Source organism: Scyliorhinus canicula, chromosome 6 (assembly GCF_902713615.1).
Source record: "Scyliorhinus canicula chromosome 6, sScyCan1.1, whole genome shotgun sequence".
NCBI lineage: Eukaryota > Metazoa > Chordata > Chondrichthyes > Carcharhiniformes > Scyliorhinidae > Scyliorhinus > Scyliorhinus canicula.
The window spans coordinates 37,647,362-37,662,910 of NC_052151.1; the positions used below are offsets into that span (position 1 = coordinate 37,647,362).

The following is a 15,549-nucleotide window of genomic DNA, read 5'->3' on the forward strand; positions in this document are numbered from 1 at the left end:
CTGGGGCAGCTCACCTAGCGTACTACCGCAGACTGAAGAGACTGAACTCGAGAGGATTTGAACTCGAGAGCATTTAAAAGGGACTGGAAGGTTCACCTAGCTTGGTTAGCGGGAAGAATCTCCCATTCATCCCTCATCATGAAGATCAGTTCTGGGATTAGGTGTTGCCCAGCTGGGAAAGGAAAAGAAAGGAAGAAAGTAGGCAGATGCGAAGAATCATGTTGGACTGGTTCCTGGAGATTTAAGTCTGCACTTAATGTAAAGTACAACTATAACTTGGGACTTTTGGACATGCAAACAGTTCAATGGGGCAAGTTCTTTTCTGTAGTAAAAGTCTTAAAACTTGAAATCTCGTCAAGCCGATCCTTTCAGTCAGTCACTGGAATTTTAATGGTAACGGTCTCTATGAGAATCATAACAATAGGAATAGAATGTGTAAAGAATTCCTTCCCAACATAATATGTAAAAATCCTTACAGGGAAGTTTCGCTATTGAATCAAGGAATGAGGAATGAAACAATGCAGAGAAGAGATATAAAAGTTGGGGAACGTCCATGCAATTTTTTTTTTTAAATTTAGTGTACCCAATTAATTTTTTTCCAATTAAGGGGCAATTTTAGCGTGTTCAATCCATCTACTTTGCACATCTTTTGGGTTGTGGGGGCGAAACCCACGCAAACACGGGGAGAATGTGCAAACTCCACATGGACAGTGACCCAGAGCCGGGATTGAACCTGGGACCTCGGCGCCGTGAGGCAACAGGGCTAACCTACTGCGCCACCGTGCTGCCCTACGTCCATGCAATATTGACCGTAATATAATGTGCTTTAAAATGTTAAAGAGGGACATAAGTGTGACGAAAACCAATTAATAGATTAGAGTCTGAGAAAAGAACTTGGCAAAATAAAATGGGCAACAATATTGGTAATGAACAATGTAGAACAACAATGGGAAATAATTAGAACACTTTTCAAAAGAGGGCATGAAAATATATTCAATTAAAAGAAAAGAACAAACTGAACACAAGTGGGACTCCATGAATGAATAAAGACAAAAGGGAACAATTGAGCATTAGGAAAGAGGCAGACATTAAGTACATAGAGTGGAGATGAGTGCATGATTAGAGAGACTATGAAGAGATTAGGAGCCAAAAAACAATTAGGAAGACAAAGGGAACAACAAAATTAAATTATGGAGTAACATAAAATAAAACAGTAAAATATTTTACAGACACATCAATTAAAAAGGAAGGCTGTGACGTGAATAGGACCATTAAGGGGTCGACAGGATAATACCACAAGTAATGATAGTGAGGTGGCAGAAATATTGAATAATTCCTTCCCTTCTGTATTTACCTGGGAGATAGAACAGGTAAATATGGCATTGAATGGTGAGATGAGTAAAATAAAAGGGAATGCATTGAATAAACTAACCAGACTCTAAAAGGATAACGCCCCTAATCCAGATAAATTTACATCCACAAATGTTAGAAGAATCTAAGGAAGAGATAGCAGATGCATTGGGCGAAATTCTCCGCCCCCCACGGCGGGTGGGAGAATAGCGGGAGGGCCTTCCCGACATTTTTGCCGCCCTCCCGCTATTCTCCCCCCCCCGCCGAAGTCCCGACCCGAATCGCTGCCGCCGTTTTTTTACGGCCGGCAGCGATTCTCAGCTGTTAGATGGGCCGAAGTCCCAGCCCTTTACGCCGTTTTTACGAACGGCAAACACACCTGGTCTTGCCGTTCGTAAAAACGGTGTGACTAACTCGCTATTAATAACCATGGCACCGATTGGCACGGCCGTATCTGAATTTTCAAAAGGCCTTTGTTAAGATGACCCACAATAGACTAATAGAGAATGTGGTGTCTGGGAACAAGTGCAGAATGGATTGTTCGTTGGCATCAACACAGAAAGCAGAGAGTGGGAGTAAAGGTGGGAAATGGTGTTCCACAGGGATTAGTGCGGGGACTATTGCTGTTCACAATTTACATTAACAGATTGGACTTTGCAATCAAAATCACAATTTCTAAATTTGTGAATGACACCAAATTGGGAGAGATAGTCAATAGTGAGGAGGATTACCACCAGCTTCGTAAGCGGGACGCGGCTAGGGAGATTGGTGGAGTGAAGGATAGAGATGGGAATGTGGTGCGGCAGGGGGCAGAGGTCAATGAGGTCTTTAGGGACTTCTATAGGGAACTGTACCGGTCGGAGCCGCCGGCGGTGTGAGGGGGAATGGAGAGTTTTTTGGACAGGCTCCGATTTCCAAGGGTGCAGGAGGAGCAGGTGGAGGGACTGGGGGCGCCGATCAAGTTGGAGGAGCTGGTCAGTGGGATTGGCCACATGCAGTCGGGGAAAGCACCGGGACCGGATGGGTTCCCGGTTGAATTTTATAAGAAATATGCGGACCTGCTGGGCCCCCTGTTGGTTAGGACCTTCAACGAGGCATGGGAGGGGGGTGATCTGCCCCCGATGATATCTCGGGCGCTAATCTCCCTGATCCTGAAGCGCGATAAGGACCCCTTGCAGTGCGGATCATACAGGCCTATTTCACTGCTGAATGTAGACGGCAAGTTGCTGGCGAAGATCTTGGCCACTAGAATAGAGGATTGGGTGCCGGGGGTGGTACATGAAGATCAGACGGGTTTTGTGAACGGGAAGCAGCTGAACACTAACGTGCGAAGGCTGCTAAATGTGATAATGATGCCGGCAGCAGAAGGAGAGGCAGAGATTGTGGTGGCATTGGATGCGGAGAAGGCCTTTGACAGGGTTGAGTGGGGGTACTTGTGGGAGGTGTTGGAGAGGTTTGGGTTTGGGGTGAGGTTTATTAAATGGGTGAGGTTGCTGTACGAAGTCCCGATGGCGAGTGTAGCGACAAATGGGAGGAGGTCAGAGTACTTCAGGCTCCACCGTGGGACGAGGCAGGGGTGCCCCCTGTCCCCCTTGCTTTTTGCGCTGGCAATTGAGCCTCTTGACATGGTTCTCAGGGAGTCGAGGAGGTGGAGGGGTTTAGTGCGAGGTGGGGAGGAGCACCGAGTGTCGCTGTATGCGGACGATTTGTTGTTGTAGGTAGCAGACCCGGTGGGGGGAATGCCGGAGGTGATGGAGATTCTTGCTGAGTTCGGGAGTTTCTCGGGATATAAATTAAACTTGGGCAAGAGTGAGCTGTTTGTCGTACACCCGGGAGATCAGGAGGAGGGGATTGGTAGGCTCCCGCTAAAGAGGACAGTGAGGAATTTTAGGTACCTGGGGGTTCATGTGGCTAGGAGCTGGGGGACTCTGCACAAGCTCAATTTTACTAGGTTGGTGGAGCAGATGGAGGAGGAATTTAAAAGGTGGGACATGCTGCCGTTGTCGTTGGCAGGTAGAGTACAGTCCGTTAAAATGACGGTGCTCCCGAGGTTTTTGTTTCAGTGCCTCCCCATTTTCGTTCCGAGGGCCTTTTTTAGGAGGGTGAACAGCAACATTCTGGGATATGTTTGGGCGCACGGGACTCCGAGGGTAAGGAGGGTCTTTTTGGAGCGAGGCAGGGATAGAGGGGGCTGGCGCTGCCCAACCTCTCTGGGTACTATTGGTACGCAAGTGGGTAATGGATGGGGAGGGGGCAGCATGGAAACGGATGGAGATGGCGTCCTGTGGAGGCACGAGCCTGAAGGCACAGGTAACGGCGCCGCTGCCGCTCCCTCCAACGAGGTACACTACGAGCCCGGTGGTGGCGGCTACCCTCAACATTTGGGGGCAGTGGAGGCGACACAGGGGGGAAGTAGGGGGCTCGGTGGAGGCCCCGCTGCGGGGGAACCACCGGTTTGTCCCAGGGAACATGGATGGCGGGTTCCTGGGGTGTCACAGGGCGGGCATTAGGAAGTTGGGAGACCTGTTTATTGATGGGAGGTTTGCGAGCCTTGGTGAACTGGAGGAGAAGTTTGAGCTCCCCCTGGGGAATATGTTCAGGTACCTTCGGGTCAAGGCGTTTGCTAGGCGACAGGTGGAGGAGTTCCCTTTGCTGCCCCCGCGGGGGGTAAGGGATAGGGTGCTTTCGGGGGTGTGGGTCGGGGATGGGAAGGTGTCTGACATCTACCAGGTGATGCAGGAGGTGGAGGAGGCGTCGGTAGAGGAGCTGAAGGCTAAGTGGGAAGTGGAGCTGGGGGAGCAGATTGAGGAGGGGATATGGGCGGACGCCCTGGAGAGGGTGAACACCTCCTCTTCATGTGCGAGGCTTAGTCTCATCCAGTTCAAGGTGCTGCACCGGGCCCACATGTCCGGATCTAGGATGAGTAGGTTCTATGGGGGCGAAGACAGGTGCGTCAGGTATTCGGGGAGTCCAGCGAACCATGCCCATATGTTCTGGGCATGCCCAGCACTGGAGGAGTTCTGGAAGGGGGTGGCGAGGACGGTGTGGTGGGATCCAGGGTCAAGCCAGGCTGGGGACTCGCGATATTTGGGGCTGTGGTGGAGCCGGGAGTGCAGGAGGCGAAAGAGGCCGATGTTTTGGCCTTTGCGTCCCTAGTAGCCCAGCGGAGGATCTTGCTGCAGTGGAAAGATGCGAGACCTCCGAGTGTGTAGACCTGGATTAATGACATGCGGGATTCATTAAGTTGGAGAGGGTCAAGTTCGCCCTGAGGGGGTCGGTACAAGGGTTCTTTAGGAGGTGGCAGCCTTTCCTCGACTTTCTTGCTCAACGATAAGGTACTAGGTCAGCAGCAGCAGCAACCCGTGGGAAAGGGGGGGGGGGGGGGCGGGGGGGTTCTTCGGGGGATAATGTTTAAGTTAATTTGCTTATTGTTAATTTATTTTGTTGTTTATTGGGGTTGGGGGGGGGGGGGGGGGGGGTTGTTATATGCGTTGTTACGGGTGCCGGGGGTTGTTTATTATTATTATTGTTCTTATTGTTTTGTTGATGTATATTTTTCAAAAAATTCCAATAAAAATTATTTTTAAAAAAAATAGTGAGGAGGATTACAACAAATTACAGGAGCACATTAATAAACTTGCAGAATAGGCAAATAATTGTCAAATGACGATGAACAGAGATACATGTGAGATAGTGGGCGCTATTTAAGGGGACAAAAACAGAACCCGATTTGGACGCATTCTGCAGGTTTAGCGGGGTACCAGTGCCAAGGTGCCCGGATGCCAGGGTATCAACCTGCCCAGAGACCGACCACCCAGAGATTTTCAATGGCCTGGGAGACTCCTCCCACCCAATGTTTGTGTGGACCAGTGCTAAATGGTGAGGTCTCCCAGGCGAGGCCGGTAGTTCCCAGGCCCCGGGACAATATGGCAGAGACATTTTAAATGAGTCTAATGGCTCATTAAATATGTTAATCCGGTCTTGTCCAGCAGGGTGAGATCCAGATCGTTACGTCTCGCAATATCCCATTAAATCTCGCAAGGCATTTAGCAGGACGGCAGCAACACCAACAAAGGCTGGAGGTGGCATTACATGTGCAGGGGGCCACCGCACACCCTGAAGTCCCGGCTGTCCGTCAGGCTCAAGGAACCAGAAGGGGAGGCCAGCTATCGATCAAGGTGTACAGGCATCATTAGTCATTCTATGAGCTGACGGACACCATGTGCCGCAGAACATTGCGTTTCAGCAGAGACACTGCGGCACATGTTCCACATCCTCGGCACACTGTGGAGGAGGAAACCCGCTCCTGGTTGGCATGAAGGTCACTGCAGCCCTGAGTTTTTATGCTACCAGGTCATTCCAGGGACCAGTGTGGCATATCACAAACATTTTGTAAAAATTTAGAGTACCCAATTCATTTTTTCCAATTAAGGGGCAATTTAGCATGGTCAATCCACCTACCCTGCACATCTTTTGGGTTGTGGGGGCAAAACCAACGCAAACACGAGGAGAATGCGCAAACTCCACACGGACAGTGACTCAGAACTGGATCGGACCTCGGTGCCGTGAGGCAGCAGTGCTAACCACTGCACCACTGTGCTGCCCTTCATATCACAATCTTTCCCCTGCAGGTGCATCCAGGAGGTGATGGATGCTCTGTTTGCCCAGGGATCAAATGCACCTGGGCATTAAAGAGTGCCCAATATTAACAAGAAGGGGTTCCAATCCCTTAATGTTCCGATTATGAGTGGCCACCACTTCAGAATCATGCATATGTGTGCTCGCGACCCGGAGATCCCCGGCGTCTTCGAGGACCACCCCAGAATGATGGTTGGCTTGTGGGGGACAACAGATACCCATTGAGGTCATGCTTGTTAACTCCTATGTGGAGGCCTGAGACAGAGGCGGAGACCCGTTATAATGAGTCAAACGTTGCCACCCATGCGGTCATTGAGCGGTGCATCGGACTGCTGAATATGCGGTTCCAATTCCTGGTTCGCACTGGCGGTGTCTTGCAGTATACACCCCACAAGGTCTCCCTGCTTTGTGGTTGTCTGCTGTGCCCTATACAATCTGGCATAGCCACGGGGCGACATGCTGGAGGAAGATGAGGAGGAGCAAGAAGAGGCAAAGGAGGAACTACAAGATGGAGGACAGGCGGCAGCAAGGGTCCGTCATGCCAGGAAAATCAGGGAGGCTCTCACTGTCTCCAGATTCTTCTAGGATGTGGCTGCGTCGTCAGCTCAACCCCTCCATCTTCACTTCCCTCTCTTCAAAATTTCTCTCCCTCCCACCAAACCTCCCGCTCGCCCTCCCCTCTATTCCCTGCATTCCGTCCCGATTTCTCTCCCCTCCAATCCACCTCGCCCCAATCACACCGCCCCCTGCCCTACCACCCTGTACACCCCTCTATAAGGGGTAACATCACTCCAGGGTAATAGGTCTATGGTGGCTTCACATTTATGAGCTATGACAGGTTTTAATCGTGAACATTTTACTGTGACAGTTTTCCATTCCTCCTAGTGACATCACAAGTGCCCACTCAGTCCTCCTCACTCTTCCTGGTCTTCCGTGTTTTACTGCTACATCTAGGTGTGTCCCCAGAATGCACATCAGAGGTGGAGGCAGCCTGCTGCCTTCTGCGCCTTTGATGCCCTTGGCAGACCCCCTCTGAAGGGCCTGGTGCCGGGCGGTCTTGGCCGATTTACCGGTATCATTGGCATCGCCTTGCCACCTTGTTCTGCCGACTGGCTTTGAGATGCGCTGGTATCAGGAGGGACAGGGGGGTTCAGAAGAACTGGAGATTGCCGTCATCTCCTTGATGGCAGACCCTGGGTTGGCCTCCGGCAATACCTCCTCCATGGGACAGAGAGGCAGCTGGAGTAAGCTGGCACTGCCAGTCCTAGAGGCCCCCCATTGTCTGCACCATGGTGTCAATGCCCTCAGCGATGGTCTCCAGTGACTGGGACACACTCTGCAGTGCCTCGGCAATGTCTATCTGACATGTCCCTCAGCGACTCGGACACGATGTTGAGGCCTTCAGTCATGGTCGCCATCGGCCTTGCAGTCACTGGAATGTCGCAGACACCCTCTCCTGAATGTCCTGACCGTGTCCGATCATCTACATCATCTCTGGGAGAACCTGGTCCAGAAGTTTGGCATCTGGCTGGGACCCAGCTGGGTCCTGGGATCCAGCAGCCCTTCAACTGCTGTCTCCTTGGGATGTTCCAGCTTCCACCTGATGTGCATCAGCAGCTGTGTGGTGCACAGCAGATTGTGCTCCAGAAGCCTGGCCTTAGTGTGTAAAAAAGGGTAGGTGGAGTTATGGGATAGGTTGGAGGTGTGGGGATAGATAGGTGGTGTGAAGTTGTGGGCTTAGGTAGGGTGATCTTTCCAAGGGTCGCTGTGGACTCGATGGGCCAAATAGCCTCCTTCTGCACTGTAAATTCTATGATTATAATTGGCTATTTTCTGATGCGGGGACAAAGAGAGAGCATTGTGAGATGCACGCGTGATGGGTAATAGGGCATATTACTGTGTGGGCACTACCCACTTGAAGCAGTTGTGCTGGTAGGTGCCAAGGGGTTCTGAGGAACATGCAAAAGATCAGATGTGGAGAGGGTGCCAGGTTTCAGCCTGTGATTTGGGGGTGTGGTTAGGAATTAAGGGGTGGCAGGGGGAACTGATGCCGGGAGAGACGTGGTAACTTACTCTTGCAGCTCTTTGGAGATCGTTTGTCTTCTTCCTACATTGGATGGCGGTCCTCTGTGTCACGCTGCCCGCACTGACAGCTACTGCCTCTGTTGACCCTGCTGCTGGTCCTCCGACCCCTCAGGAGGGTGGCCACCTCTCATCCACAGCACGGGAAGCCTTGTAAGATCGCTATCCCCAAAGCGAGGAGCAGGTCTGCGGGCTCTATGCTTATTAGTGGTGAGCTGCTGAGGCGTGAGTCGGGTGAGATGGTGAGGCAGCCAGTAATGTCAAAAATCCCATGGTGGCTCATTTTTGGCACTAACGCCATTGAATACGAGCCATGATCAAACAGGACTTTGAAATGTTTCTGTTGAATTGCGCCCTTAGTCTCCCAAATGGAGAATTCAGCCTAATGTTTCCTCTTGTGGGGAATAGCAAAAACTAAAAGCCATTATTTAAGATAGTCACCAAGATATCCAATAGGGAATTCAGAAAAAACGTCCTTACCCAAAGAGTAGTAAGAATGTGAAACTTGCTACTACAGAGAAGTTGAAGTGAATAGTATAGATGTACTGAAGGGGATGCTAGTCAAGCACACACGGGAGAAGGGAATAGATGGTAGGATGGTAAATTTAGATGAGCCTCATCCTTCCCCCATCTTTGTAACCTCCTTCAGCCCTAAAAACCTTTCTGATCTCTGCGTTCCCTTCTTTCTGGCCTCTTGCGTATCCTTGATTTTAACCATCCAGAATTGGCAGTGGTGCTGGCAATTGCCTAGCACTCGTTCCAGGATTCCTTCCCTACACCCCTCTGCCCTGCCACTTCACTTTCTGCCTTTATGGTACTTTTGATAATCTGTTCCAGTGCCTCCTTACGTGACCTCAATGGTAAATACTGTTTGACTGTACCCTTGCAAAATGTCTCAAGACATTTCACTATAGAAATGAAAGTTGTTGCTGTGATCAGCTCTGTTAAAAATATACCATAGCATCGAACAATATATTTTTCTAATGAACATAGAACATGCTAAATTGCCCTTAGTGTCCAAAATTGCCCTTAGTGGTGGGTGTGGTTACTGGGTTAAGGGGATAGGGTGGAGGTGTGGACCTTGGGTAGGGTGCTCTTTCCAAGAGCCGGTGCAGACTCGATAGGCCGAATGGCCTCCTTCTGCACTGTAAATTGGATGATACAGTGTAGAAGGAGGCCATTTGGCCCATCAAGTCTGCACCGACCCACTTAAGCCCTCACCCACCCTATCCCTGTAACCCAATAACCCCTCCTAACTTTTTTTGGACACTAAGGGCCAGCATGGCCAATCCACCTAACCTGCAAGCTTTTGGACTGTGGGAGGAAACCGGAGCCCCCGGAGGAAACCAACGCACACACGGGAAAAATGTGCAGACTCCGCACAGACAGTGACCCAGCAGGGAATCGAACCTGGGACCCTGGCACTGTGAATCCACAGTGCTATCCATTTATGCTATCGTGCTGCCCAACCTGTGCTACCGTGCTGGCCTTGTGAAGTGGGGCTTAATGATCAGGATGACAAGTGCCAAGATTAGACAAACTTACCATTTGGTGACAACGTTACTGCTGGCATGGAATGCATACTTGGCTCAGCAATGTACTTGAAGTCCACAGGAATGTCCCTGTAAGATAGCAAGAGAGACTGATAAGAAAATAGGAATATGCCCTGTTTAAAGTCCTACTAAGGTTCAGACTATTCAATCAGTCTATCTGTGCCCCAGAGAATGTGCTGAGCAAAAATTCAAAAACACAAAGCGTGTGCTCACACAAAAGCTAAACTGTCAAAGTGGTGAATAAATAGATAAAAGCTCTAAGAGGAAGTCTCAACTGCTTTTTTATTGTTCAACACAGCAACAATTTTGTTCTGTACAGAGAAACAAAGAGAACAAAGTGTATGTCGCTCATTGAAGCATCACATTAGAGTGGCAAAGCAGCCCATGAAAGGAAAGAAAAAGAGATGATTGTTGAACAAGCAGATAATGCAAACAGCTGATGAACCACTTCGCATGAAACTACTGCAATTATTAGAGTGCTAAGAGAGACATAGATGATGGATATTCCAAAGGGTTAGGCATTTATTTTGTTGGATAGAAAATGCTCACAAATCTAAACATAATGGTTACAGTTGTGCTAAAATAATGAATGTTAAAATCCTCCCTCTGCAATTGAAGCATTTAATTTGGAATTGCTCAAGGGTTAGAAGTGTATAAAATAAGTCAAAATTGATCATTTCCTTTAAAATACAATGTAATAAAATATATAATAATATATAATACAATTTCAGTAATATTGCTGCATCTCCCTGAATTTCAAAACACGAACAAGATTGAATTCACAGCTATGGGCATCCACTAAAGTCAGAAGAATATTGCACTATTGTGGCACCTTAAAAATGTAGACAGTTAAAAAGTAATGGAATTGAGGAGGGTGGGGGGAGGAAGAGAGACAAAGTTAACATTCATAAACCTTTTGTCAGAATAGGGAAAGTTAGAGGTATAACAGGCTTTACACAGGTACAGAGGCAGCGAAAGTGGAAACAGTGCAAAGAGTAATATAGGTCTGTGAGAGTGGAAGTCAGAAAAGTTTAATTACAAAAGGGGCGATGGTGCACAATAAAAGGGGTTGGTATTGGGACAAGCAAAGAAAAAAATTATGAATCTAAAGCATGAATTTGAAGAATCTAAATGGCGAAAGCAGAATCTTTACCAACAGCTCCTGTCTGAAAAATGGAGGCAATCTCAAATAGTTCAACACAATGTGAGGCTGTAAAGTACCGAATTGAAAGATGAGGCGTTTCTCAAACTTCATATTAATAGTGTAGGAGGCCAAGGACAAATAGGGAGTGGAGAATTAAAATGACAAGTGACCTGAAACTCAAGATCATGCTTAAGGACTAAATGGAGGTGTTCCGCAGAGCAATAACCCAATCTGTGTTTGGCTTCCCCAGCATAGAAAAGACCACATTCCCACCAGCGAATACAGCATGACTATAGTACTAATAAGACCATAAGTAGAATTAGGCCATTCAGTCCATCAAGTCTGCTCAGCCGTTCTCATGGCTGATATTTTTCTCATCCCCATTCTCCTGCCTTCTCCCCATAACCCCTGATCCTCTTATTAATCAAGAAGCTATCTAACTCTGTCTTAAAGACACTTAGTGACTTGGCCTCCACAGCCTTCTGCGGCAATGAGTTCCACAGATTCACCACCCTCTGGCGGACAAAATTCCTCCTCATCTCTGCTTCAGTCTGTGAGAGTGTCTCGGGTTCTAGTTTCTCCTAATCGTGGAAACATCCTCTCCACGTCCGTTCTTTCCAGTCCTCTCAGTATTCTGTAACTTTCAATAAGATCCCCCTCATCCTCCTTCAAGTACGAACAATGCAACTCCGTCCTCTCTGCCCATCTGCCTGCCTTTTGATAGGACACATCTCCATGGATATTTAGATCACTGCACTGATGCCCTTGCAGTTACGTCTCTGTGAAACCCACAACATCGTACCCGCCAATTTCAACGTGTGCAACAGGCTCATAACTGTTTCGTACATTGTGTGCAGTTAGGTACAACACTCAGTCCTGTGTTGACCCCCCCCCCCCCCTCTCTCATAGTTATCCCCTTTTTTTCTGTGCTTGAAGTTAGATTGTTGCCACTTTCTATATTCTCTGTTCTATCACGTGTTCTGGAAACTTTACCAACCGGCCTACTTACTCCAGGTCCTAATTTGGATGTTCGTATGTACGTTCGTATACTGAATTGAAAGAAGTACAAGCAAATAGTTATTTTGTAAGAAAGGCATTATTTAGGGTTCTGTTCTGATGAAGGGGAATTGATCTGAAATGTTAACTCTGTCTCTCTCTCCACTAGACCTACCAGATCTGCTGATTATTTCCAAAATTTTCTGTTTTGACTTCAGATTTCTAGCATTGGCATCATTTGACTCGATTTGATTTGATTTACTGCCACATGTACTGAAGTACAGTGAAAAGTATTTTTCTGCGGCCGAGGGAACGTACACAGTAGACAAAAAGAATAATCAACAGAGAACATTGACAAATGGTACAAACAGTAATTGCGGAACAAGGGGCCAAGCAAAGCAAATACATGACCAAGAGCAGCATAGAGCATCGTGAATAGTGTTCTTACAGGGAACAGATCAGTCTGAGGGGGAGTCGTTAAGGAGTCTTGTAACTGTGGGGAAGAAGCTGTTCCTATGTCTCGACATGGGGGTCTTCAGACTTCTGTACTTTCTGCCTGATGGAAGGGTCTGGAAGAAGGCAATGCCTGGGTGGGAGGGGTCTCTGATAATGCTGTCTGCCTTTCTAATGCAGCGGAAGGTGTATATGAGAGTGTCATGTGAGAGTACTTTTAAGAAATGGATGTACCGGTAAGAAATGGAGCAGCTCATATTACTGAAGTGATGTCAGAGGGGGGAGCTGAGCTGAGATCACTTCTGCTTTTAGTTTGAGAGAGAGCAGCTGAAAGGTTCCTGGCTGGTTTGCTGTGAGCTGTTTTGAAAGGAGAAAGCCGGTTTTGAGAAAAAGAGCTTGGGTGATTCTGTGTTTGCAGTAAGCTGGATCTGCTGTAATCTCTGCCAGAAAAGACTATCTCTGAATCATTTGGGTGATTTAAACTCATAATAGTAATGTCTTTAACCTGATGTGTTTCTGTTTAAAGCTGTTAAGCCTTTTGGAGGTTTGAAGGAACATTTTGAGGGATTATTTAGTGTTGTATTATTTTTGGGGTGATCTTTGAAGTAACGGGTGTTAGGGATTCAATGTTTATTTAAAAAGGTTAAGTTGAATTCATAGAATAAACATTGTTTTGTGTTTAAAAACCCACGTGTCCATAATTGTAGTACCACACCTGGAGACCAAGAGTTTGCTTCAAAAGCAACAATACATTAAAGGGAGAGGTTGGTTGAACTCCATGATACATTTTGGGGTTCTGAAAAGCTGCTCCCATAACAATAGAATCCATGTGGGGGTGACAAGCTTGTGAGATGCGCTGGGCTGAGTATAAAAGCTGGGCATTTCACTCTATTCTGGTTCTAGGGAGGTGAAGGGGCGAAAGAAGCATGGAAAATGGAATGGACAGTTGAGGGCTTTGTGATCCACGTTTGGGAGAAATCCTCAGTTGAGGAAAATGGATGACATAGTGGAAGTACTGGTATGGAAGGTGGTGACATCATCAGAAGAGATGCGGTATAGAAACTGGTAGGATGGAATACTGACTGTATGTATGCGGGTGTGAGAGAGTGAAGTCAAAGTAGCTGATGGAGTCAGTGAGCTTATGGCAGATATGGATCAACAGCCTGGCTCCAGAAATGGTGATAAAGAAGTCAAGGAAAAAAAGAGTCATATTTGGAACATGTGAAGGTGAGGATAGGATAGAAATTGTAAGGGAAGTTCAGGATAGAAGCAGGAAACAGCACCCATACTGTCATCAACATGATGGATGGATGAGGGAGAGAAACTGGTTAGGACCAGGACAAAGAATGTGTCATACACCCCAGAAAAGGCATGCACTTTTGTTTTTCTGTCCATAGGGGTTCCCATGGAAATAGTTTCAATGGATCACTCTTCACCATTTCCACATCTCCAGCTTTCCAAATGTATCTTTCCCTCACTTCCACTTTCAGCATTCCAAAGCGCCCATTCTCTCCACAGCATCGCCCCAACACACGTTCCAAGCGCATGGCAAGGTCCCAAGCAAGCGCAGTGATGGATTATCTGACCTTTCTCTTCTTCCCTGCCCAAAAGTCCAGTGCCCCAAACAATACGCCCTAAACAATACTTCCAAGTGAAAAAGCTTCCAGTATGCTTCTGTCAATTTAGTATGCTGCATTGGCAATGCTGTAAACATTGGGTATGACCTTTCAAGCGTGACCCTGAGACTCTGGTCGCATGTCAGTTTAATTTTCTGCCCCACTCCCACTCTGTCCGAGTTTTCCACAATGCTGTAATGAAACTCAATGGGCGTTTAAGGAACAGTACCTCAACTTACGATTAGGTACTTCAGAACCTCAACAATGACAACTGCACATCATAACAACTGCTCCATCATTTTCAGACAAAAGTTCTTCGTAATAATTCTGCTATTGTCATTTGTATCTCCTCTAGATCCACCTTTGTTTTGGTACTTGTCCCGTTACCATCCTCTTACACCTTCTACTATCATCCCTCTGTCATTTAATCTTTCCTTCCCTATCACAGATCTTCCCTTTTATCCTTTCCTTCCCCACATGAGCACGCTCCCTCACAGAAATAAACACAGGAAGTGCTGGAAATAGAGAAAGAAAAACAGTTAACATTTCAAGTGGAACATGGTTCTTCAGCGAATGCTATCTCTATTTCACTCTCTGCAGGTTCCACCAAACTTGCAGAATATTTCCATCCTTCTCTGTACACGTTTTAAACCTGCTACATCTCTAACTTTTTCCCATTCTGATTAAAGATTCATCAACCTGAAATGTTGACTTTGTTTCTCTCTCCAGAGATGATGTCTGACCAGGAATAGTCCAGTATTTCATTTTGTATTCTATTTTAAACACAGGTTGCAAATTGCTCGGTAATGGTATCATCAGGAGTGGGAGGAAGGAAACAAAGCCAACTTGTGATGGTTAAAGAGCCCAATGGAACAAGGAAGCTCGCCAGCTAGATCGCCATAGAATCTCAGAATTATACAATACAGAAGGCCATTCTGTCTATTGTGTTTGTGCTGGCTCTTTGAGCCTACTCCTCTGCTCTTTCCCCATCGCCCTCCAAATATTTATCCAATTTCCATTTCAAAATTAATACTCAATGTGGATCCACCAACTACCCCTTCAAGACATGCATTTCAAATCATTAGAACTCACTTGTGTATATTTTTTATTCCCTCATGTTGCCTCTGGTTCTTTTGCCATTTACCTTTAATCTGTGGCTTCTGGTTACTGACCCTTCTGCCACTGTAAACAGTTTCTCCTTAATTACTCTATCAAAACCCTTCAAAGTTTTGAACATATCTATCAAAGCTCGCCGTTGGTGTCTCTGCTTGAAGGAGTACAGGAACTATAACAATATCAGGGATATATTTGGGATGTTGAAACAACAGTTCTCACATCTAATATGTGCCAGAATGTATTATAAAATGGTGTTAGAGGTAATGTCAAAATGTCAGTGATGTGCTACACAATATAATCAAAGAAACAGATACATGTGTCATTGACAGACATGCGATAAGTCATAGCACATGAGAAAGATAATGATAGCAAAAAACTAGCAAAAGCAGGGCAGTCACATCAAGCTATGATTGAGGAGTTCTTTCCCAAGGTCAAACTTTATTTGTTTAATGTTCTTTTCTGATTTTTGTAACCATTTTTTCACTATTACTGTTGCTTCATACCAGCTTGACACAATTGGAGCAATTTGGCCTGAGGAATAAATGCAGCCATTTTAATAGCCTCACAAAACTGCCTGAACTTCTCATTATTCATGGGTTGG

At 46.9% G+C, this 15,549-nt stretch overlaps 1 protein-coding gene across 1 annotated transcript in view; it reads right to left on the reverse strand.

Annotated features, from left to right (window-relative positions):
- Window positions 1-15,549, reverse strand: part of cdc40 (cell division cycle 40 homolog (S. cerevisiae)) — a 203,538-nt gene that overhangs the window by 15,444 nt on the left and 172,545 nt on the right. The window contains exon 9 of the mRNA XM_038801008.1: window positions 9,616-9,692. Within this exon, the coding sequence (XP_038656936.1) occupies window positions 9,616-9,692 (77 nt within the window). The remainder of the gene's footprint in view (window positions 1-9,615; window positions 9,693-15,549) is intronic.